The 25,633-nt window shown below is 37.7% G+C and overlaps 1 protein-coding gene across 5 annotated transcripts in view; it reads left to right on the forward strand.

Moving 5' to 3' along the window:
- The first annotated feature begins 3,499 nt into the window (after window positions 1-3,499).
- The window catches only part of arhgap32a (Rho GTPase activating protein 32a), a 37,228-nt gene continuing 15,094 nt past the window's right edge, over window positions 3,500-25,633 (forward strand). The window contains exons 1-9 of one of the 5 annotated variants that reach the window (XM_083549362.1): window positions 3,518-3,704; window positions 5,231-5,487; window positions 6,725-6,842; window positions 8,148-8,238; window positions 8,403-8,497; window positions 8,630-8,714; window positions 16,685-16,771; window positions 23,034-23,171; window positions 24,184-24,276. In XM_083549362.1, coding sequence (XP_083405488.1) covers window positions 6,754-6,842; window positions 8,148-8,238; window positions 8,403-8,497; window positions 8,630-8,714; window positions 16,685-16,771; window positions 23,034-23,171; window positions 24,184-24,276 — 678 coding nt within the window. In that variant the 5' untranslated portion in view covers window positions 3,518-3,704; window positions 5,231-5,487; window positions 6,725-6,753. Of the gene's footprint in view, window positions 3,705-5,230; window positions 6,843-8,147; window positions 8,239-8,402; window positions 8,498-8,629; window positions 8,715-15,411; window positions 15,753-16,684; window positions 16,772-23,033; window positions 23,172-24,183; window positions 24,277-25,633 lie in introns of those variants that run through there. The other 4 variants (XM_083549361.1, XM_083549360.1, XM_083549363.1 and 1 more) reach the window with 4 other exon arrangements.

Genomic DNA, 25,633 nt, shown 5'->3' on the forward strand with positions numbered 1-25,633 from the left:
TTTTGGGATGGAAATGATGGAGGAATGTTTAAAGCAGGCAGGCACTTCACACAATTCCAGTGATCTGTAAAGATCTGTAAAAAGATGAATGCCAGCTAGTGTGCACAGGTTCTTTCGACAGGTTGGTGAAACTCTATCTGGTGCTTTCTTTCTTTCTTCCTCTTTCAAGCACTAACAATAAGTGGTCATAGCACTGCAAGCATATATTGATGAATTTACTGTTTTTACTATCCTACCTACTGGAGAGGTTAAAGAACTTTAAATTAACCTATACTCTTGGGGGTAATCCTATAGTACAATTTCTGCAGGTCTGGCTGAGTACAAGGCTGATACTGTTATTAGGAAATCTACTCCCACCCTTAATGTTCTGGTACAGGTTTAGGTTTATGGTAAGATTTGCATCAAATCCAAAATGATTTTATTTGCTGGCCATGCCATGAACACTTGTGGTAATCTGAATGCACCATTCAGTTGTCTGGTGGCCTTAGAGTGTCACCATGGCTGGCATCGCTGATTGTGATCTGTATGTGCAATCCTGTGATTGGCCCTGATATATTGTTCCACTTAGCTGGCAGAGCAGTCAAAGATGCAACCACAGAACAATAATCTTATTCTTATTTAATAAAATGTTAATGCATTTATCCCTCATACTGAAAACAAATAATTCTATGGGATTTCCTACAAATTAAAAAATACATTTAAACAGGTTAAAGATCCAGAAAGAATAAATCCAGAAAATTTTATTTTATTACAAAATATTTTTACTTTACTTTTTTTTTCTGAAATACTTTTTTTCAGAGTTTAAGAAAGATCTTCGTGGTTTGAGCTGTGGTTAAAAGCTTTATAAAGATATAGTTTACATGGGTTTTAGTGGCCTGCTATAGAGTTCTGACCTCAACACTAATGAACACCTTTGAAATGATTTGAAATGCTGATTGCACCCCAGAAGTCTTCATTCTAGAACAGTACCTGACTTTACTAAAGCCCTTGTGGCTTATGAGCACAAATCTCCACAAGCACAATCCAAAACCTAGTGGAATATCTTCCCAAAAGAATGAAGTTATATAACTGTAAATGAGGACTAAATGTGGACTGGGATGTTCAAAAAGCACATACATTTTAGTTTGGTTGTCACAAACTTTTACAGTTTTAATTGTTTCTCTGCACTATTTTGGGATAGAATTTTTATTTGTTTCTTTGTTTGTTTTAATGCTATACATTTGTTGAGGGTAAAGCAAATGCAAAAACAGACACAACCTAAATTTAAGTACATGATTTGATATATGGCCTAATGATTTATTCATAATATTGTGTTAAATAAAGAAACTAATGGCTAAAACAAGCATCTAGTAGCAGTTATTAAGAGTCCTGTATTGAGTATTGAGTTCTATCCATGCTATTAAATCAGCAGGTTTCCCCCCTCTTAGATCACATGACTTGAAATTGTTCAGTATAACATAGAACAGATTTTCTCATTTGAGAAGGCACGACACTATTCAAGGTAAAAAAATAAACACAAAATGGGCAAAATAGACAGAAATGCTATCAGTAAAGAGACTTTTTTTTCCTTTAGATTGATATTTACACTTAATATAACATATATCATATATAAAATCCATTTTTGAAGAAAAAATAATTATTTTCTTTTTTTGCTTGAACTATTTAGTCAAAAACAACAAAAAAATGAAACTGAATGATTTAGGTGTTATATCGAAACGGATTGTGTGTCCTTTTGGACTTGACCACAAGATGGCTCACTTGTGTGTGAAACATGATCCAGTGAGCAGTAATATTTCCACCATTCAAGAGTGTAACACATTTCAAAAATTAATAATTGATTTAGTGATCTTGAACCAAGTGTGTAGTAACAATGACAAAATAAACCTGGTGACTCAGATCCCTAACAATCATTGTCATGAATAAGACACTCCAGCCATGTACTGAGAACTTCCAACATGCCTCCTTCAGTAACATCATTTGGTATTTACTGCAAAAGCTGATCTTGTTGATAGGTTCTACAAAAAGGAATTGATGTGTACATATACCATGTTACCCTGGTTCTAGATTCTACCTGGGGTTTTGGATAAAACCTTCCTGAGCAAAGGTGTCAACTGGGACAAACCCTATGTAGTCTTCGGGCTTTTGTAGCCTGTTGGCCACAGGATTCGAGATTGTGCATTGGAGGGAAGATATTTGAGTTACTGTAGACTTCCAGTCAGACTGAAAACTCACTGTTGTATGTAAGTGGAGACTGTTGTGTTGTGACTGTTGTGACCAGCAGGTCAGCAGTTTCTGAACTACTCTAACAAGTCTGCCTGACATTAAATACTAGGCCAAGGTCGAAGGTACTGAGGGCACTTTCCCACCACATTTTGTGGTTTTTGATGTGTGCATTTACTGATAATCTTGGATTTTAAAATGGATTTCATGAATTGTGTGGCTACCAGATGATTGGTTGCCTGGATAATGACATAAATGTGTGGAGAGGCAAGTATTTCTATTTAGAAGTTGATTAGCTGAATGAATGAGGACAAATGGTTGGAGAGACAAGTATTTCGATTTAGAAGCTGTTTGGATAAATGCATTAATAAATGACGAGCTAAGTATTCCTATTTAGAAGCTGATTGGATGAATAAATGTTGAAATAAATAAGTGGAGAGACAAGTGGAGAGACAAGTCATTCTATTTAGAAGCTGATTGGATGAATGAATGTTGAAATAAATGAGTGGAGAGACAAGTCATTTTATTTAGAAGCTGATTGGATGAAAGTACACGGAAGTACACTGAAGTTCACGTAACTCTAAACTAACAACACAAAGTGAACATGTAAAACCTTTAGTGCAAAAAAAAATAAAAAAAATGGGGGGGGGGGGGTGGGTGGGTTTCAAGACACAACATGAGGAAAAACAGTGACAGTAGAGGCAACCAGTACAGTACAGAAAGTTGTGCAAAAAGGATTGTCCATATAAAAATACAAAATAAAGGCATGTACATGTACATTTGGTTGGATGTGAACTTTCGGCTTAACTGTATATTAAACTGTAATGACTTAATGATGACAAATGATTAGATATGTATTCCTCTTTAAAAGCTGATTGGATGATAACAAAGCATATAATTAATATTTGGAAGCCATATTTGTAGACATTCAGCAGTGGAGGAACTTTTGCTCAGTCAGTGATGTGAGTGGGAAGTGAAGGTTACTCCGTGTTGGCTACAGAAGTGCGAATGTAGCAGAAATTGCTGCAAAGGTATTAATACTGACTGTGACAGAAAGGTGTCGGAACACAATGCATTACTGTCTGTGTGTGTTTGTGTGTGTGTTTGTGTGTGTGTAGGAAGGTGCGTCGCCTCGTGCACTAGGACAGCTGCCAGCTCATGACGTAACGCAAACCTGTCCCGGCGACGTTACGTGCACGCGCACGCGCGATATCGGCGCGCAAACTCCGTTTTTACCGCCACACCCCCCCCCCCCTCCCTCCACTTGAACACGCCCACCGCGCGCGCGCACGCACGCACACCAGAACGGGCGGCTCGAACGGAGGGGAAGTTTTCAGCTGCTTCATCGCGCGCGTGGTTGCGTGAGTCGCTGAAAAAAACATTACGCATAAAATCATGACGAAGGAAAGACACTGTGTGATTTCTTAAAAAAAAAAAAAAAAAAGGCAAGCGGACGATCGGGGATAATATGGCACCACTGTCAGGTGAGTTGATCTTTATTAGGTGCGTTTACATTTATGGGATATGTCGCATGCCAAGGGCCTTGCTCAAGGGCCCCACACTGATGGTGCTGGGATTTTAAATTACGACCCTTTAATTAAAATCTTAACCACTGAGCTTAACACTGATTCCATATACACACTATACATTGTCGTTTTAGCATTTGCATTCCATACAGCTTCATATTATATCTCATAACCAGCTGTTGACAAACACCATGGGACGTCTGGGATGGTCACAGCTGTAAACAAAATAGATTTTCTTTTTTTTTATCACACGTTTTTAATTTACTTAAGCTCTATGGTGATCTGAATTAGTTCTATGTGAGTTTTTATTCATTCATTTTCAATAGATGCTTTATTATGGGCAGGGCTCAAGGTGGGAATACAACCTGGATAGGATGCTCATTCACACCTATGCAATGTTTTCCGATGGTCGAAGGAAACTGGAGAACCTGGAGGAAACCCACATAGACATAAAATCCACTTAGTCTTAAAAAAATCACTCTCAAGACCAGTCAAGATGAAAAACTGCCTGGTGGCCACACTTGCATCCCAGCATGCCACTGCACCATTGTTTCACCTAGATGTCATTTTTCAACAATGAAAATAAGCTTTTTTGATTAATACTTGTGGTATTACTATGAAGATCTAAAAAAGTATTATAAAATCTTGTGGTCTTTGTACACTTTTATCCCCAGGAAGCATACAAACGGGATCTCTGAATGTGTTCATTGAAAACGCAACCAAGCAACCTTAATGCAAGGTTGCCAGATCCTTCTGAGAATTTTCAGCACATTGCATGGTACATAGCGAGCTAAACATCGATGCATATCAACAGTGGATCCTTGTTACGAATATGCAAAAGTCAACACTGGTCCCTGTGTGTCTACTGCTCTTTAGATAAGCATTTACTCCCCTTTAACGTCTCAGATTTACCTTGTTATTTGCATATGTCTAAAGTTTGAAGGAGCATATTATGGCACAAAGGTTATTTATTTAAAACAAATAATCTTATTAGTTGTTCAAATATTTACCCTCATAGTAAAATCAATATTAGCTGAAAGTCTTCTGGGAATGGATCCTGATCATTTTTGGCATTCTGGTTGGAGACTCCTAGCAAACAGCCCTTTTCAGTTTTGTATTCTGAATCAGATTTGAGGCTTTGACTTGAACTTTGCTAACACGTTTAGGTTCTGGGCCCAGGATTGGCAGATCTTCTTGACTTATTAATAATAAACCAAATTAAATCAGTTTCACTTTCATCTACACTTCAAATGAATTTGGAATTGTTCAAGCAGTGAATCCTTATATTATAGTATATTATACTAATCTACATTACAGTGTTGCATGCAGTAACATGTCAATATGCAGACACTGACATATTTTCTAGTACATCAATAGTTATCTAATCCATGAACAATAATAGTTGTTGATGTATTAGAACTGTACGTCTAAGCAAGCCCAGAAGGCCTGGAGTAAAGTTTATTTCATATAAAATGACTCTACAGATGGTTCCATCTGAAGCATCTCAGCGGTGGGTACAACTTATTCTTCAGTGTATGAAGATGTAGAGGAGGAAGTCCTGTCGCTTAGCAACCAAACATTCATCAACTTCCATAGAATCCCATACTACGATGACAGATGCATCTCTTCCCCCCAACCATGAAGCAGCATGAAGATCCCTCTGGATTATTAAAAGCTCTTCAGCAGAGTTTAATGCTGAAATCCGAAATGAATGTTTATTGTAATGAAAATGTATTCGTAGGTATAAATGTATGAATGTTTTTACTGAGGCTACATGTAGTTCAATGAAATGACTAAAGGAAGACTGCAGTGTGTTTAATGCTTCTTTTAGCTGCTATATTTAATTATGTAATTCCGCAGTGTATTGCAGCCTATGCACTGTTCCTTAAAAAGCCCAACATGCTATTTCACACATGATGTTTCGTTCTTGTGCATGTATACTGTAATATAGAGCCAACATTTTGATCCAACAACGGATCTTATCGAACACAGGGATAGACAGCCTGCTATACAGATTTATGAATGTATATTACTCACCACATACACCAGGAGCAAGTGATGTGATCTCATGCAGAGATGCAGGCCACAGTGATGTCAGGGTTAATCCTGTTTACTGATGCATGTTCTCGCTAGGTCTATTTATATTATTATGTAATATTGAATGATGTCTGAGGTTTTTAGCAAATTGAAAGCAAACCTAACTGAGTTCTCTTATCGATGGATGCTGTAATAATCCAAAATTGTTATACACGTGTTATTAATTGAACCATTTTAAACCAGACAAGAGAACAAAATTGAAATAGATAGCATACGAAAGGAACACACTTCAAGTAATATCTCTGAGGCACTTTATGTTCCACAAAAAGTTTTTCATTCATAAAAATAGATATCTATTGGCAAACTGCTAAAACACATACTTTAAAATAGTAAAGTAAGAATAAACACTTTAGGGCACTTTCCTGTTATTGGAAATCAATCAACAATGGGGTGGTAACCAAAAAATCCGCTACACATCAGACTTCATTGCACCACCTGTCATTGATAATTTCCTTATAACGGCGTGTTATTTTTTCTTTTATATTTTTTTATAATACAGTCCTTAATTTTTAGTATGAGACACTTCGGGTAGTACTGAGGGCATTTATTCGATCATTATAGCAGTATGTTGTTGATATAGTGTTAAACAAGAGAAAATAAAATGAGTTCAGTTGTGTGCAGGCAAACTGGAACACTTGTTAACAATTAGGAATGTATATTAGTAGATTTAGTGCAACGTGTTGTAGAGACGTTTTTGTGCACGCTGGCGTATTTTGCTACAACGCAAAAGCAAAATATACCTCCCACTACAATAAAGGTTCTGCTATACCTCCTGCATGCCACAGCTCATCGCGGGTTAATGTCTAGCCATTTCGCTAGCCAAGGTTGAAGCTTTTATTCCGAACAGAGCACCAATCTTCTCCCCTCCCTCCCCCCGACAGACAGGCAGCTGCTGAGGTGAGGCAGGATCATGGAGGCAGGCAGCGTTGCTGCTGCAGCACCGCACAACACGGCTCACACACCTCCAGGAGACATGGCAATTCCTGATCCCCTCCATGGGTGAGTTGTAGTTTGCCTTGCCTTGCCGTTTAAAGCCTGAGACCCGTCTTCAGTTTGCGTTGTGGCGGATTATGATTAGTCATGCTGTTTAATGTGTGTGTGTGTGTGTGTGTGTGTGTGTGTGTGTCGATGTGTGTATGTGTGTGAGCAGGATTTTAAAGGGCTAGCTCAAATATCCTGCTCAAATCCCTGTATATCTTGAAAGACGTGGCAATAACTGCATGCTGTGAATGAGAGCTTATATAGGTCACTGCATTCTGTTTGTATAGGCATGTCAAGAGCGGATTAGTGGCTTCTCCTCTCCTGTACAATTGGAGCAGTGATTGTCCATATAGATGAGACATGTGTGGAAGTCACATGAAAGACGTTCAGAACGTTCAGAAAGAATCCAGATTTTTTCCCCCACAGTATAAATTTCAGATAATTTTAGACGTACCTCTGCATTGTATTTTGTACTGTAGATTGCTGCATTTTTTTGTTGTTGTTTTGTTTTGTTTTTTTTACAACAGAACACTTTTCGCCTCTCTAGGGACCAGAAACTCTCCCAACTCCCATTGTTTCAACTTTAAATCTCTCCTTTCACCTTGAGTGTGCACAATAAAAAGGCTCCCCAGTCCCCAAAGCTACCTGGAGTCACTTTACCTGCCCCACACAGCTACTCAGATTTCAATCACGTCCAATTCAGACAAGTTCTTTATGTACCTTTTTCATTTCTGAGCAACTCTGACTGAATTGTCATCTTTGTTCGAATGTTCGAATGGACAATTTGCTTTTTGTGCTCCAGTGCGAAGGTACATTGCATACGGATAGCTCCCATCACCTCAATACAACCAAATAACCCAATTTGAGTCAACTTATTCTACTACCTACGTTGTTTTAATGTTCTTAGTGTGGAATGGTTATGGATTGTTTTTTTTAATCATTTCTTTTCCAAACTTGAACATGCATTGCATTTTTTACAGTAATTAGCAAGAATACACAAATATAAAAAAAAGAAAAGGGTAGTAAGTATAATTACTGGCATACGTTATGAAGACTTAAGTCCTTTCAAATTCGTATTTGTATGTAAAAGCCACACCTGCTTAACCTGTGGGATGCCGTCTCACACCCAGATCAGAGTTTCAATAGCTTTATTCTGTTTGACTCTTATTCTTTTTTTTCCTTCTATTCTTAGTTAAGCATGTGGTTTAAATTCTGCCTCATACCATTGGGATATATTGAAAGGGAAACCTTTATTTAATGCTACCGTTCTGGGGTGTGTGTGTGTGTGTGTGTGTGTGTGTGTGTGTGTGTGTACGCACCTAGCCCTCATTCTTCAGAGCAGGAGAAGGTTGAGCTGGAGAGGAGGCCGAAGACAGCAGAGAGAGCAGGCTGGGAGGACGCCATCGCTCTTATGGTCAGTACATAATGGCAGTGCTTCTTTTTAATATACATGAATATAGCGTTATACAAGGCTGTTAATGTGTGTGTGTGTGTGTGTGTGTGTGTGTGTGTGTGTGTGTGTGTGTGTGTGTGTGTGTGTGTGTGTGTGTGTGTGTGTCTGCGCATGCATGTATGCAGGCGAGAAGCGTGAACGTGTTGCCAGAGCTGTCTGCTGAATCGTCTCTTCGCTCGTGCACCAGCACAGCCAGCATGAAGGTCAAGAACGTGAAAAAGTAAGCGCCCCTCCCCTCTTATCTGAGCTCTGTCTTTCTCTCTCTTTATTTCCTGTTCTCCTCTCCTCTCCTCTCCTCTCTCATTGTGTTAGAGCACCAGATGCATACTGATGAGCGTTCCTGTCTTTGCAGGCTGCCTCTCAGCAAAGGCCATTTCCCCCGCCTGGCAGAATGCGCCCACTTCCACTATGAGAATGTCGATGTCGGCTCTGTGCAGGTGAGAGAGATTTTTCTGGCTTTATTTGAATTCTTTTGAAGACCCACAACTGTGAGATTAGAGTGTATATACAATGAAGAACTATGGGCTGGTGAATGGCGTAAATCAACTGCCTGGTTTCATGTCATATAAATTGAATTAGACCTTTGAACATTTATAAGCTTTTTTCGCATTGTAACCCATTTGGTTAAGGAGTAGTGTCTGCTTGTAAAGTGTTTACTACATATACAAGATTCATTAAGTATAGAGGCACGACATGTTATTTGTCACGTTATGTATGAATACAGTATTAAATTACATTGTATCTGCATTTTTCTGGACTGTTTTTTTTTTTTTATCCACTGCAATACCCAGCTTGCATTATGCAATTACAAGATGATCCATCGACTTCCCAGCATTCCTTTTGCATTTACTAATGAAGCAGCTAATGAAAAAATAAACAGCCAGCTAAAAAATATTTACTCTGCTGGAATTGTAGTCTTTCAAACCTCACTTTCACTTTATCAAGACAGTTTTTTTTTTCCAGTATTTAAACACTAGCGATACTTCTAGGAGAGAAGAAGAGCAGACGTGTATAACAGAGGAATATGTAGCTAAACGTCTTACACACGGCTTTTACATACACATTTCAGCAGTTCTTACGATGCTCCAGTAGAGAGCAGTAGTGAAGTCTTCTCTGCAGGGATTGATATAGGGAGTTGGTATAGGTAGTGTTTATACATTGCAGTGTAGAATACAGTTGAATCATAGGCAGGATAGAACCTCTTTCTGCTCTATCCTCTTCTGGTCATGTGATCTGTACACACACACACACACACACACACACACACACACACACACACACACACACACACACACACACACACACACCACATGTCTGCTGTACTGCAGTAAGCTGCGCCTACGGAGGGTTCTAAGTAAAATACTGCAGTGCCAGGGAGAGAGAGAGAGAGACACGCACACACACACACACACACACACACACACACACACACACACACACACACACACACACACACACACACAGTACCACAATGTGCAGTGTGCAAAATCACATGCTTTTAATAGAAGGGTTAGATTAAGCCAAATAAGTGCATGAAAATTTATATATATATATATATATATATATATATATATATATATATATATATATATATATATATATATATATATATATACTTTGTTTGATATTATTGCACACATAATTAAAAAAATTATGAAATGTCACATTTATTTCTGTCCATTAATTTCTCACCAAGATCACATGTTGGTAGAGTCAGACTACTGTGTAAAGTCTTCTTTATATGATCTTTAACATTCTTACTGAGGTTATTGTCTAGACTCTCTGGATTCTCATTTGAGTCTGGTGTGGTGGACAATCCATGTGTGAAAATTATGTCCATGCTCCCTGAACTGCACTTTCACAATTTGAGCCCAATGAATCTTAGCATTCTTATATTTGAATATGTCCATTCCTCTGATGGAAACAAAAAATCCATTCAGGCATTAAGCTGACTTTATTTTGGGCACATAACAGGGCTGAACCTAGACTTGACCAACCGAAGCAACCCTAGATCATAACACCTCCCTCACAGGCTTGTACCGTAGGCAGTAGGCATGAACATTGCATCACTTCATCTGTCTCCTTTCTGACCGTGATGTGGCCATCACTCTGGAACAGGGTAAATCTGGATTCAAAAGACTTCATTATATTTTTCTATTTTTACAGAGTCAAATCTCTATGCTCCCTAGCAGATTGTAGTCTTTTTGCCCTAATAGCGTTAGAAGGGTTAAGGGGTTTTCTTAAGGCTGCACAGCTGTTTAGGCTTAATCCCTTGAGTGTTCTTTACACTGTGCATGTTGAAATGCTCTTAAGTTCAACATTAAACATAATCGTGAGTTTTATTGTTATTTTTTAGGTTTGTTTACGATCATTTAAGACTGACAATGATGGTTTACCACTATCCTTTCAGGCATTAATAATGCACTGGACAGTTCTTAACCATATTTTAGTAGTTTCAGCAATTTTCTTAGTTGTTTGCTTGATGCAGGCCAATATATTGAACCCCCTGAAATAGAGTAACATCTTTTCCTCAAAAACAGGATTATGTTTTATTTATTGATTTATTTATTTGGAACCCCATTAGCTTCCACGAGTGGTCGCTAATCTTCCTGGGGTCCATTTTACAAAATCAAAACATATTATATACAATCACACCACACTTTTTACAATATGTTATTAAAAAAATTAATAAAATTCAATTTGAGTCATTACACTTAATTTTCATTACAAATCATACATTTTTTCACCATCTTTTTAAAATAATATCTGTTACTTATTTGTCTTATACACATTAACAGTTGATTCCAAGCTACCGAGGATCTAAATAGTACAGTTCTCCTCATACAATTTGACTGTGCAAAAGGAACAACTAAATCACCATAGCTGACCTGCCGAGTAATATGTTGGTGGCAATACCCACTGTACACCAATTTATCCACAAAAAATCTCCGATTATTTTTATAGATGGCATTATGCATATAGCTCAGAAGACTTATCTTTACCTTATCCTGTACCTTCAGCCATACTAATATAGTGTGCATCTCATTCACACTGGTCCTGTACGAACAGCCAAGAGCTACCCTGGCAGCTCTATTCTGTGCAAGTTGAAGTTTTTTCAAGTGCTCCTGTGTAGCACTGGACCAAATAAGTGAGCAGTACTCCAGGTGTGACAAGACCAGAGACTGGACAACTGTTCTCATGACTGAGGGTGGACAAAACGGCACACACTTCCTAGACAAAGCAATGCCTCTGCCCATCCTGGAAACAATATGATTTATCTGATTAGTCCATGACAGCTGATTATCCAGCTTGACACCCAAGAGTTTAATTTTAGTAACCTGCTCAAACAAAATTGTTTCAATAGTCAAATTTAGTTTACAAGGTTTATTTAACAAATGTTTAGTACCAAAAACGATACATTTGGTTTTGAAAATATTTAAAACTAATTTGTTCAAATTAACCCAGTTGATAATCAAATTTAATTGGTTTTGAAGGTTCAGACTTAAATTAGTGATTGAAGGAGATGCACAAAATAAACTTGCATCATCTGCATACAGTACAACTTCTGCATTTCTAACAACATGGGGCAAATCATTCACAAAAATTGAAAATAAAAGTGGACCCAAACAGCTGCCCTGTGGAATACCGCATGATATAAAAAATACTTGCTGAGTTCTGCCATTAAGATAACTCCTTATCAGTAAAACAGACAGTTGTGAGAACCCATAATACTTTAGCTTTGACAACAGAATATCATGGTCAATTACATCAAATGCAGCTGTAAAATCTAAAAGTACTGCACCAACAAGTCTTTTATCCTCCATATATGTAAGCCACTGATCAACCATATGCACTAATGCAGTGTTAGTTGAATGGCCTGGTCTATAGGCATGCTGTGAACTAGTAAGCAATTCATTTAATGTAAAGTACTCTAACATTTGATTAAAAAGCAACCTTTCAAATATTTTGCTTAATACAGGAAGAATATGAATTTGTCTACAATTAGAAGGAATAAACCCTGCCTTATCCTCTTTAAGTAAAGGTACAATTTTAGACTGTTTCCATAGCTTAGGAAACACTCCGCTAAGCACTGATCTGTTATATATATGTTTTCTGACATGGTTGTTTAAAGAATGGAATCTCCTCACTGCATCGGTTAGGTTTAAATAACTTGTTGCCATCTTAAGCATATTCAATCACTGCAGTAATTTTCCAATGGAAGGCTCTTACCTTTTTTCTTTGTTAAATATCCAGGTAGTTATTTGTATATTTGTTTTTGCATTACACAAATCAGGCAGTCAACCTAAGCATGCGTGCCCTGATAGAATGGAATGGAATTGTGGGTTTACCAAAGAGAACATTGTCATAATTAAATCTTGCCCAGAAAAATATAAATGACACACTGTGCAGGATTTTTTATTACAAGCAGCACAGACACTGCAAACAAGGGAAACAAGGAAGCATTTAACAAGGACCTTTATGCAGGTTGTGGTTTTGAGTAACCGAGTTTCATGCTGTTCTGTTTAACTTGTGGCCACATTGACTTCAGCTAATATCACATTACCTGATGATCCATGATGATCGGTTGCTTGGTTTGTACACATGTACACATAGGGAACTTCAATAGAAACACCTGTACACCTGGTCCATTCATTCATTTATCAAACCGGTCAATCATTTGGCAGAAGAACAATGCAGGTCAAGCTTGACTATAGCATGGTTGTTGGCTCTAGATAGGTTGATTTTAATATTTCAGAAATAATCTCACAAACGGGGGAGTGGTGGCTCCAGCGGTTAAGGCGCTGGGTTACCAATCGGAAGGTCGGTGGTTCAAGCCCCGGTATCGCCAAGCTGCCACTCTTGGGCCCTTGAGCAAGGCCCTTAACCCTCTATGCTCCAGGGGACCCTTACGAGAAAAATAAAAAAAACCAAGGACCGTGACGTCGGAGCGACGTGGGGCCGCCTTCCCGTGGGCTCACCACCTGCAGGAGGGACCGTAAGGGATCGGTGCTGAGAGGATTGGGCAGCAGTCGAAGGCGGGGGCCTTGACAGCCCGATCCCTGGACACGGAGAAGTGTCTGGGGAATCTGCTTAGACTGCTGCCCCCGCGACCCGAATTACGGATAAGCGGGAGAAGATGAAATGAAATGAAATTAAATCTCACAAACAATGTACAGTTTTGTGGGAAAAATCCAGTAAGACTACATCAGGTTTGTCTTTTAACAACAATTAAACTTGCAAAAAAAAAAATGGATTTAGCAACTAGCTTTCATCTTCTGACAGAATCATACTGTTTGTTACAGTCTACTGGTGTCCTCTATTTATATTGTGGCATTTCTTTTGTTTTAATTTATAGGTTTGTTTTGGCTCATTTATGTAATTTGTATTCTTTAATTAATACCATTGATAGGAATTGAGATGATTTCACTCATATTTTTTTTTCATGGTATACTTAGTGCCTGAGCTAATTGGCTAGCACGAGGCTGTTTTTTCTAGTGACGCTAACAAACACTTTATGGATCTAGTAGCTCTAGATAAGGGTGTCTGCTAAATGCTGAAAAACAGCATTTATTCCATATATGAAAGTGCAGTAATCCTTATACTTAGCTTGACAAATATGGCCCATTATCTGTTCACACCACACTTAATCCATTAATCCATTTAGTGTTCATTTTTGAAGAATGGGTCTAACCAGTCCACACTGCAGTGCAGATTACCTCTATTCCAAAGAGATCTGTGCTGCATTCTGAGATGCAGTGTGGATGTCCCATATACTCCAGATCAAGTTTACAGAGGAGAGGACACCAGCCTTTTTCTGCCCTTGAAGACAGGAAGTGGTCTAAAACAAGCAATGTAGGGTGGAGTTCTGGTTTCTCGCTGATTTGAGATTTCCCGGTTCCATTTAATGCTCCAGGCTGAGATTAACTCTGATTGACTCGAATGTAAATCTTGAAGCCGTAATCCTCAGACCCTCTCTCAGCACTGTTTTATCAATAAAAACTGCAGCCAAAGCTTTCATTGGCTATAGAGAGTGGTGTAGACGTGCTTTGCTTTGAGTGTGCAGTCTCTGCTTTAGGATATGTGATATATAATAAATTAATACATTCAACAAAGGATTTGCATTAGGCACTGCTTGTTCTTAGAAAATGGTATGAGGAGCCCATTATCTGGGTCTTGTTCTTATAGTTAAAGGTTCTACAAAACTTAGATTGATTACTAGTCTCAGAGACAAGACTTTTTCTTGAAAGTGGGAAATATTAAAGCCTGCTGCAGGTCTGTCAGTGAGCTTGAGAAGATACTGATCTTAACAGAGCTGAAATAGTGAGCAGATCATATTCCATTGCAAGAAATTGACAATGGAGGGAAAAATGAATGATCTAATTGTTTTTTTTTCCTTAGTCCTTTGACCATTAGCGTTATGAGACACTATATTGTGCTGCACAGGAGGAATCTTAATCCGCAGATTGTATAACATGAACAGTATTCACTGCAGGGTCTGTGTTTCTAGGCTTCAATACAAAGCAATTGCACCATCTTTATTCTCAAAAATATATAATTAATAGGTGAAGTATTGTATTATCCGTGTGACGTTACAGAATAGTCTCTGCTTTGTGTATAATATTCACAGAGGTGGTTTTTGGTGTCTCTCTGCTGGTAAAAATAATAAATAAGATGGCAAATTTTCTTCTTCTTGTCGTCATCCATGTTAGATTGTTTTCTGTTAACGCATATTTTAAGGAGTTTTTCGAAACACTGTTAAATTCCCATAGGAAAAAAGCATGTTTTTGTATGGAAGATGCGATGTAGATGTAGATTTATAACACATAAGTACAGTATCAGGTGAAATGAATATGAATTTTCTCTCTAAAATGCCAGTGGAGGAGAAACGAAAAAGGTGAAACGCGTTGTACAAATGAAAGTGCCTGAACTGTCGACTCATGGTGTAACGCATTTCCCATTCATAACAATTTCACTGTTATGCTACTGATTGATATGATATTTCATCTCTTCTTTATCGTCTAAAACGATGACCAGACATCACTGCCTGTCTGTGTTCCTCTAAAAGCCATGTTAAGTGAGAGAGAGCTCTTAGATATAGCTGTTAATGCTGATCCACTCTGCGCACACTATTCCATCTGAGCCTTTCTCAGTCCCACATCAGCTTAGGGGCAGGGCTTCCATCCCATGCAGAAGTAAGGATTGGATTTGTCCTCCTTTTCCAGTCGTAACTGGACACTCTGGCGTACACAACCTTCCAGCTTGTTGGAAATGCAGTAGATAGGAGTGCTTTAGACTCGATCTGAATCTGGATTTGTAAAAGAGAGGAGGGGCTGTGTGTGCTGAGCCTCGACTGATGGATGGAGGAATCTATATGCAGCATGACAGGTTGCCTACGTGTGTGAGGTGGTGTCCACCTAAAGCATTCGTCAGTGTGGTGCAGGCTGGCCTGATGAAGCAGAGAATGCTACAGTGTGGTGAGGAGTGACCATGTTTTACTCTTTATTTTTGGATAAATGTTTATTTTTTATTTAGGATTAGAAGTGCTTTCTGGTATGATTAGTGAGTCAGTATGATGCAGAGTTTTTGTGTTTGGTTGTTTCACATGATTTTTTCAAACAATGATCATAACAGCCTGCTGATATGAAGAGTTGAGAGCATACTTGATTACGTGATCGCATGATATTATGTGTACTGCTTCATTTGCTACATCACCATTTTATCTTTACTGTTTCGACATAGTAAATTCATTTACATCCTTATTTTTCAGTCTCATCATTTCAGTTTCATCTAGGTCATTTAGTCTCCTGTGTACTTAGAGTTTTTGCTATAAATAACCCATGCTTTAATATTTTAGTGCTCTGCTGAGGTAATATTCACCATACTTCTCAGTGAAATTATTTTCTTTATGTTTTTCAGCTTGTTAGGAAGGTAGGGGTTAGAGGGAAGGGCCAGCTATGATACTGCATATCTGGAGCAGAAAGGGTTAAGGGCCTTGCTTCCTCCTTTTTGTTCAGCAACCCAGAGTCGATATATGGTGCATCAGACATTAAAAACACCGGTTTTCATATAGATGAGGAAAAACCTTGTGGTGTAGGTGCTTATAAAAATCCACATTTTATTGACGTAAATAGAATAATAAAGGCTGATTTAATTCTCTTTATTCTTATTGTATGTGTTTATTGTATATAAAAATGAGGAGGAAATATAATACGTTTGCATGGCTGTATTAGTCTAAGGTCTCTGCTCTTTACTAATTTATCAACACGAAATACATCATTCCATATATCTTCATTAGCTTTTCAAACAGTGAACTTCGCTGACACAGCTCTTTTCGTGCTTAGCTCCACCTCGTAGGCTGTCCAGCTCTTAATCTTTTTTCTTTCTCTCTTTTTCTGTCTGTCGCCAGCTAACTCTGACCTGTGATGAGAACGATCTGACTCGCAGCGGCCTCAACCCCAGGGAACTGGTGTATCTGGTCCAGATCTGTTGCCAGGTATGACGGTGTGCTTTTTGATGTGTGTGTTAGAGCTGTGTAGAGTTCTAAATGAGGAAACCCTATTGGTTTGTTATGGAAACAGTGGGAGAGTCAAGCTTTGTTATTGTGGTCGAAAAGAAGAGGGAAGTTCTAAAAAGATTTAAAAGCTTAGATCAAAAATTCAAAACAACCACATGTAGTGCATTCAGTATTTCTTTTGGATTAATTTTGAAAGAGTATTAAGGAATGGTTGCAGATATATATGTTATACAAATAAGCTTTGTATATACAGAAGAAATAATGTATGTTCGCTTTGGTCCTACATGAATGGCATGTATTAAAGGTATGATATGTATAAGCAGAAGGATTTCACTGCAGTGTGGTGTGTAGTACACATCGTTCTGTTCTGGAGAAAATCTCAATATTTAGTTATTTCGAAATCTTTTGTTGTATGGAATGATTGTAAAACAAGCCTCAGTATGAGGAAATGTTACTTGGTACTTATCTTTTGCTCTCACTCTTAAATTATCTTCACCAAAAGAATTGATTTGTGGTGTAGAGTAGCAAATGATTATATATTTAATTGTGACTGTTGGAGTTTTTATATGTCATAGTATCAAAAGACTATCAGATTATGAACAGCAAGCCATAAAGCTAGTATTTCACTACATTTACTAAACTATTGCAATATTTTTTAACTATTCCATTATGTTCTATTAACACTTTTATTAAAACAATTGAAATGATTTGATGCTGGAGCATTACATTTTCGATTTCAATACAAATTCTATGTCTCGCATGCTTTTATACACATTTATATATTTTTAACTAAATGAAAAAATTAATTGAATAAAAAAATAAATTATTAAGTACAACTCTAAAGGTTCCCTGGTGGTCTAGTGGTTAGGATGCGGCGCTCTCACCGCTGCGGCCCGGGTTAGATTCCTGGGCAGGGAACCAACCCCAGCCATTAAGGTTGTACAAGCCAGTGCTCTCTTAGTGCCGGTCCCAAGCCCAGATAAATGGGGAGGGTTGTGTTAGGAAGGGCATCCAGCGTAAAAACATGTGCCAAATCAAACATGCAGATAATGAATATGGATGATCCGCTGTGGCGACCCCTAATGGGAGAAGCCGAAGGAAAGTTATTAAGTATAACTATAAAATAAGGATAAAAAAAAAATATATATATATATATATATATATATATATATATATATATATATATATATATATATATATATATATATATATATATATATATAGTGCATCCTCGATACTCGTGGTACCTTTTGATTCTCTCCTTTTGACACATATATATATATATATATATATATATATATATATATATATATATATATATATATATATATATACATATATGTATATATATATGTGTATATACATGTATATATGTATATATATGTGTTACGTTTTTTAATAACCTTTTAGTTGTTGCGGGTTGTTTGGACAAAATAGTACAACCAGAGTTTAAAGTAGTTATTGCTTTAATTGTCAAATGCAATAAGGTAACAAACAGATTCCAGGAGTATTCAACAGAGTCAAGAAGACTAGACTCACACCGGCAAAAGAACAAGGACAGTGCCAAAGAAATTAACATAAGAAAAAGGTCTACTCGAGGCTGTATTTTGGAAGCTTAACCTTACTAACAAACAGCAACAGACTAGCTGACTAAACTAGGCTACGCTACCAGAAAAATACAATGGGTGGCACCTGTCCTCTACTTAGGGTGTCTGAACAATGGTAAATCCTATGTGGTGGAATGTAGGTGCGTGCACATTCTTACCTGTTCTCAAACCAGGTGAGCTAGTATAACAGAGACAGCTAGCACAGCGTTCTCTCTCCTCTTCCTTCCTCCACACCCCCTAATTTCTAATAAACTTACAATGCAAGAAAGCAAGAAAGACCACACATCTTTTGGTCAATTTAAGGCTGTAGCTATACGCTCAAAAACACAGAAATATGTGTCTACTTTACTTTCTCAGAATTGAGGAACCAACACAATGTTTTTGCCAACATTAAAAGCAGGTGTGGATGGGACAGAGCAAGCAGACCAAGGCATAGAGACAGGCCTTACCGGAGGTGCAGGCAGAGAGGACAGTGGCGGAGGAGGTTAAGACAAGTTAGCAGAGTGGGCAGTGGACATTGAAGAGATCTTCATTGCTTCCAACTCCACTTGCCCTAATCTGACTTTCCGACCTCGAGTTCCATCTTATGCACGACTATCCTAAACTCCATCACTTTACGTTCCTCTGCTTTTTCTTGAGCCTCCAATTGGAGACGTGCAATGCACACTTTGGCACGGGCCTCATCCCTTAATCCTACAGACAAAGAAGGAGAAAATGGGTCAAAGTGGGGTAAGGTAGCTTTGGCTTCAACTGTCGGTTTAACATCTCTACACCTGAAGTCCTAGAATCAACATCAGTGGATTCCACACAACTAGCCACAGTTGTATCAAACAGCACAGACAAAGTGTACAGTGGAGCAATATACAGTGGTGTGAAAAAGTGTTTGCCCCTTTCCTGATTTCTTATTTTTTTTGCATGCTTTTTACACTTTAATGTTTCAGATCATCAAACTTATTTAAATATTAGTAAAAGACAGCACAAGTGAACACAACATGCAGTTTTTTAAATTAAGGTTTTTATTATTGAGGGAAAACAAAATCCAAAACTGCATGACCCTGTGTGAAAAAGTGTTTGCCCTTTGTTAAATCTGTGGTTTATTACACCTGAGTTCAATTTCTCTAGCCACACCCAGGCCTGATTACTGACACACCTGTAAAAGATCCTCAAAAGCTAGACATCATGCTGAGATCCAAAAAATTCAGAAACAAATAAAAAAAAAGAAAGTTTTTGAGATCTATCAGTTTGGTCAAGGTTATAAAGCCATTTCTAAAGCTTTGGGACTCCAGCGAATCACAGTAAAAGCCATTATTCACAAATGGCAAAAACATAAAACAGTGGAGAACCTTCCCAGGAGTGGCCGGCCGATTAAAATTGGCCCAAGACCATAGTAACGACTCATCGAAGAGGTCACAAAAGACCCCACAACAACATCCAAAGAACTGCAGACCACACTTGCTTCAGTTATGGTGGAGTCATAAACACTGACCTTAAAAAAGAGACCTGGCAAAAATTGTCTACACGGCAGAGTTCCGAGACGAAAACCGCTCCTGAGCTGTTTCGCTGCTTCAGGACCTGGAAGACTTGCTGTGATAAATGGACCCATGAATTCTGCTGTTTAACAAAAAATCCTTTTGGAGAATGTCCGGCCATCTGACCTTAAGCTGAAGCGAACTTGGGTTCTGCAGCAAGACAATGATCCAAAACACACCAGCAAGTCCACCTCTGAATGGCTGAAGAAAAACAAAATTAAGACTTTGGAGTGGCCTAGTCAAATTAATGACCTGAATCCTATTGAGATGCTGTGGCATGACCTTAAAAAGGCGGTTCATGCTCGAAAACACTCCAATGTGGCTGAATTACAACAATTCTGCATAAATGAGTGGACCAAAATTCCTCCACAGCGCTGTAACAGACTCATTGCAGTTATTTCAAACACTTGATTGCAGTTGTTTCTGCTAAAGGTGGCCCAAACCAGTTATTAGGTTTAGGGGCAAACACTTTTTCACACAGGGCTAGCTGGGATGAGCGTATCTCTCGCCCTGTGAGATGCCAAACTCTTGCTAGCGGTCGACAGAGTAAAGTTGTCTCAGTGTGTATTTTTTTCTGTTTCAAATGGTTTCAAAAGGCAAAAGTATGTCTCCTGCTTGTAGTAAAAAATAGAAGAGGAGAGCCATCAGTTTAGAGAAATCTTTTTTTTGAATCAGCATGAAGCAGGAAAGGCGGTCACAGTCATAGTACAATCTTCGACTTATGATATTCTTGACTTACAATTGGGTCGTAGTAACGTATCTCCATCATAAGTAGAGGACTGTGGATATGACAGAGATATTGACAGGAGTCCCAGTGTGATTGTCACCAAAGTGTTCATGTGCTGTGTTATATAAGTACACTGAGGTGTGCCAGTCCAGTGTTAATGTGACAGTTGTGCAATTGTGCAAAAGATGGAAAAGTAGACATAGAGAGAAGGTGTTTGATGTTTTCCAAACAAGTACATTTTATACAGTTGTGTGCTGCCAACTTTGTGGCTACAAAAATAGGCCCACATACTAGAATTATGGTAAGGTGACTGCAAAATGTTCTCGATATAGTGTATATTAGCTACTGAAATTGTTGTTTTGTTTTCTAATTGTGTATACATAAGTGCGAATAATGATAGAAATACTGAGATCCCACAAGGTGTGTGGGTGGTAGAAATGAAGCTCACTGAGCAACAGAAAAACTGTTATGTAGTAATACAGTTTTAAAATTTGTGCCATTTAGCCCAGAAAAAATGATGACTCACTCTTTTGATTTATATGGCCTATTCTGTTTTTTAGAAAAAGAAAACACACTTGTGTCAATAAAGTAGGTATGAGGGATGCTGTTGAAATATTTAATGTTATTTAATTGGCTTGCATATAACTGTAGCTAAAGAAAATGTTACCGTAATTAAAATACTTTTTTTTGTGCTTGTTTCTGAACCTTCAGAGCATCAGAAAAAATCTTGACCATATGGACATTAGGCATCCAATTTCTAAAAGAATTATATAGAAAATATACTGTTTTTAATGTCTACTGCACATGTATTTATAATGATTGATTGCATATAAGATTGCTGTTGCCAGAAAGCAGTTCCGTTTTCACAGCTGATAATATTATTACACCATTCTGTAATTTTCTTTACATCTGAGATTTAGGCTGTTTGATCTACATGACAAGCTTGAATGAATAATAGATTTTTTTTTATTAAGAAAACTCAATATTGAGTCCACTGAGTTTTGCAATTTTGCTACTCTGGTAGAAATTCCATCCAAGTTGTCATATATAATATTGATCTGTTATAGTTAATAGCTAATTTAACAAATCACTTGAATCAAACAGGTTTAACTAAACCCTGAATGATCCAAGAACTAGCAGGCCTACTGTATAATGTCCATGGGGAAACTTTATAAAGGATCCTATTGCAAATATTACATTTGGGGTCTACTAATATTGCTTTCCCAAATAAATTATTTTTATGTGAATATTTTCACAAACGTAAATGTTGTAAATAATAACCTCTTAGCCCTGTGATGGCCAATAGCACTGTCTACACCAGGTTAACATTTATATTTATGACACTTGGCAGATTCTTTTATCCAGAGTGACGTACTTATCCAGTTCTTTAAAGTCTCCACCAATAAATGCACCCTTGTGTTATTCATAAGGACACAGACTAGGAATACCACCAGTCTAAAAAACTTAGTTGGGAGACAAAATAGTTCGTTTTTGTGCTAAGTAGAGGTGCAGTAAGGCTTTAGGCATCATTTGAAGACTGCTAGAGACTCATACATTAAGTAGAGGTTTATGGCACCATTTAGGTGCCAAAACAGTGAAAAGTCTGCATGTCTTCCTTGTACCATGAGAGAGGGTTGAGAAGTTGAGAAGTGTTTGAAGATTGGAGGAAGTATAGTGCAGTCCGGGGTTGCATCTGTGTTTTAAATCCGATGTGGGCAACTACAGGCAGCCCTTGGAGGGAGAGAATTAGTGTGATGGTGTGGAAGAACCAAGGAAGGTTAAAAACAAGTCTTGTTGCTGCATTTTGAATCAGTTGCAGAGGCTGAATGTCTTTCAAAGGCAGACCAGCCAGGATAAGTCGAGTCTTGAAATAGAGCACCTGAAAATCCTGTGTGGACCGAAAAGGCGGAATTCTACAGAAGTTACAAAAAAGAGATCAGCATAAGTGTATTAGAGTAGCAATGTGAGAAGAAACAGTTGATTGTCTATGGTTACTGAAGGTGAGTTCACCAGATCTTGTGATGGAAATAAATTGTCTGGGATAAACAGGGGACATATCCTGCTATCAAACTCTAAAGGCAAGTGGCTTTATAGTCATTCTGATAGACACAAATATCCATATGCATCTATTGTATATTTTATCGTTAGCACAAATATATAAATACACTATATAGATACCTATTTTCGTTAGCATATCTCCTATGTTACTATACCTATAGCCATACTTGTCCTGTATAAGAGACTTTGCCATTAATAAATTAGCTGCCATGGGCTTAATGTCGAATCTTTTAAATGCTTTTAAATGATTTTCTCTGTCTGTTCTGAAGAGACTGAAATGTTTGAAGCTCCTTTGTAACCTTTCTTTTTCTGTTTTCCAGGGGAAAAAATGGATCGTTAGACGCTCATATGAAGACTTTCGTGTCCTTGACAAGCACCTCCATCTCTGCATATATGACAGAAGGTTTTCTCGGCTCACTGAGCTTCCTCGATTCGAAAACCTAAAACTCAAATCAGAGGTATCAATATCTAATATTGCTTTTTGTCATGGGTATTGCTTTGTCCCTGTCTTTTCTATATATATTATTTTTCTTTATATTTAATGCAATTTTTTACCACAGGGTTAGATCAGTTAGTCAGCCATGCAGAAAAGTAATGCTATTTTAAATAGGATCTCATTTAAATCACATAGAAATAATTTATTTGGGAAAGCAATATTAGTAGACCCCAAATGTAATATTTGCAATAGGATCCTTTATAAAGTTTCCCCATGGACATAGGGGACATATACAGTAGGCCTGCTAGTTCTTGGATCATTCAAGGTTTAGTTAAACCTGTTTGAGTCAAATGATTTGTTAAATTAGCTATTTTTAGAGAGCTTTTATTGTCATTTCAACCATATACATATAGCTGATGCAGTACACAGTGAAATGAGACAATGTTTCTCCAAAACCCTGGTACTACATAGAGCTACGAACAGAAAACAGAGCTAAGGACTAAAGTAAGTTGCCCTAGCCACTGAACGTGTATCGTGTGCAACCGAGTGCAAACATTGCAGACAAAAGACGGTGCAACAGACAACACAAGACTGGGTAGGACAGATACACGGAACACAAAATAGCGCCACCAGTAAGACATGTCATTTAGCATAATTCAATGTGATAAACAGATTGCGAACTTTATTAATTTTAATATAGTTTAGCTTTCTGTAGATTAATATCAATTAAACATGTATGAAAGAAGTCTCCAGTTTCAGTGCTTTGTAGTTTTTAGTAAAACTGATATTATTGACAATTGCAACAAAGTCCAAATATTTGTTCCTTCTTCTCACCATTCTGAGGTTTGCATAAACACAGATGAGCATATGAACTTTTGGACAGGGGAGAAAGACGCACTGACCACATCTCTCTCCAGTTCTGTAGTGTGACGTAAATGATTAATACATTAGAATGTAGAGCAGGTCAGCTTTTTTGTTGAATTGAGAAGTTTTTTACTTCCCCTGCTCATCATTCTCTCCTCTCGCTTCCTCAGCCACTTTCCCAGATGCTTACTGCCTACCTTTCTCGACTCTCAGCCATCGCTGACAACAAGATAAACTGTGGGCCTGCCCTGACATGGATGGAGGTAAAGTATGCACAAGTGGTTCAGTCAGTCCTACACGTCCTTTAATCCCTATTATGTGTAGTACAGCGTTAAATATGTCCTTTGTGTTTAAGAGCAAAAGCAACTGCTCACACCCATGCTTCTCGAGTAACATTAGTCAGTTAACAGATACAAAAACCCTCTGTACCTGAATAAACTCGGATTTCACCGACGTAATGCATATGCCAGACTATTGTGTAGTGTGACTCTATTCAGACACCAGTGCTTGGCCAAAATATATTGTCTTCTGAATGACTTGGAGTAATTGTAATAAAAGTGCATGGGATATTTTGGTATGGAAGTGAGTGTAGAGTTGCATAATCTTTGACAGAATATGGTGTATATTGTAAATTTTGTGAGAACGCTTCAAGGCCTTATTAAAGAGATTAGTCACCATACTGAGAGCACGCAATGGAAACTTGTTCAAGTGCTCCTTTGTTAAACAGAGTTGACCAGTTACAACTAGAAATACCCGGCTTTTGTTCATTTAAACTACAGTGAACCTTCGAGTTCTCTGTGTTATAGTACATAAGTTCTGCTTTTTCCAGAGTACTTTTCTTTCAATCATTTATTGTGCAATTCAGGTGTTTTTTGCCTTATACCTAGTTTGTAGCACATGAACAAAAGGAAACATGTATGTGTCTCAAAACCATAAGACTTGTGTTTATATTCTTGTCAGTTACTGTATAATATTTCAAAATTGTATTAAATAAATGTTAAAAATAATATGACCATTAAAACTACTATATGCTACTACTATCTACTACTATCTTAGTGTAAGATGTACAGTAGCTTACCAGCATCTGTGCAACCGCATTTCTACTATTTGCTTCTTGTTGACCTAATCTGTCTATGTTAATCTTTGCATTACTAGAAGGAAATGTTTGAGTTTCTGGGGACATATATTTGTATTTAATATAGTGTAGGTTTCCAGTGTAGAAGAGTTGCCAGGAAGTGTAAACTATGCACTTGCTCTTTAACTGGCAAACTCACACTTATGGCACACGTATGGCATTTTTATTTTAGGTAACATTTACTTTTTACTACAATACATTTCAGTTCATATTAGTTTACTTTTCTACTCTATTACATATCAGACAAACATGCTGTTTCTTACTCATTTTTAAGTGAATATATAAACTACATGAAATCATAACCTCTCATGAAATGACAGTCGTAAACCCATGGTTTTGGCAAGAGTATAAAATGTTATTTCATTCAAATTTGTTTTGTACATTTACTTAAGTAGAAAAGTAAAAGGAGAATGATATTTAAACAGGGGATTTGCTCTTATACTCAGGTACAGGAATGGTGTATTTCGCCCACCACTTATATTTTC

Source organism: Silurus aristotelis, assembly GCF_946808225.1.
Source record: "Silurus aristotelis genome assembly, chromosome: 8".
NCBI classification, from domain to species: domain Eukaryota; kingdom Metazoa; phylum Chordata; class Actinopteri; order Siluriformes; family Siluridae; genus Silurus; species Silurus aristotelis.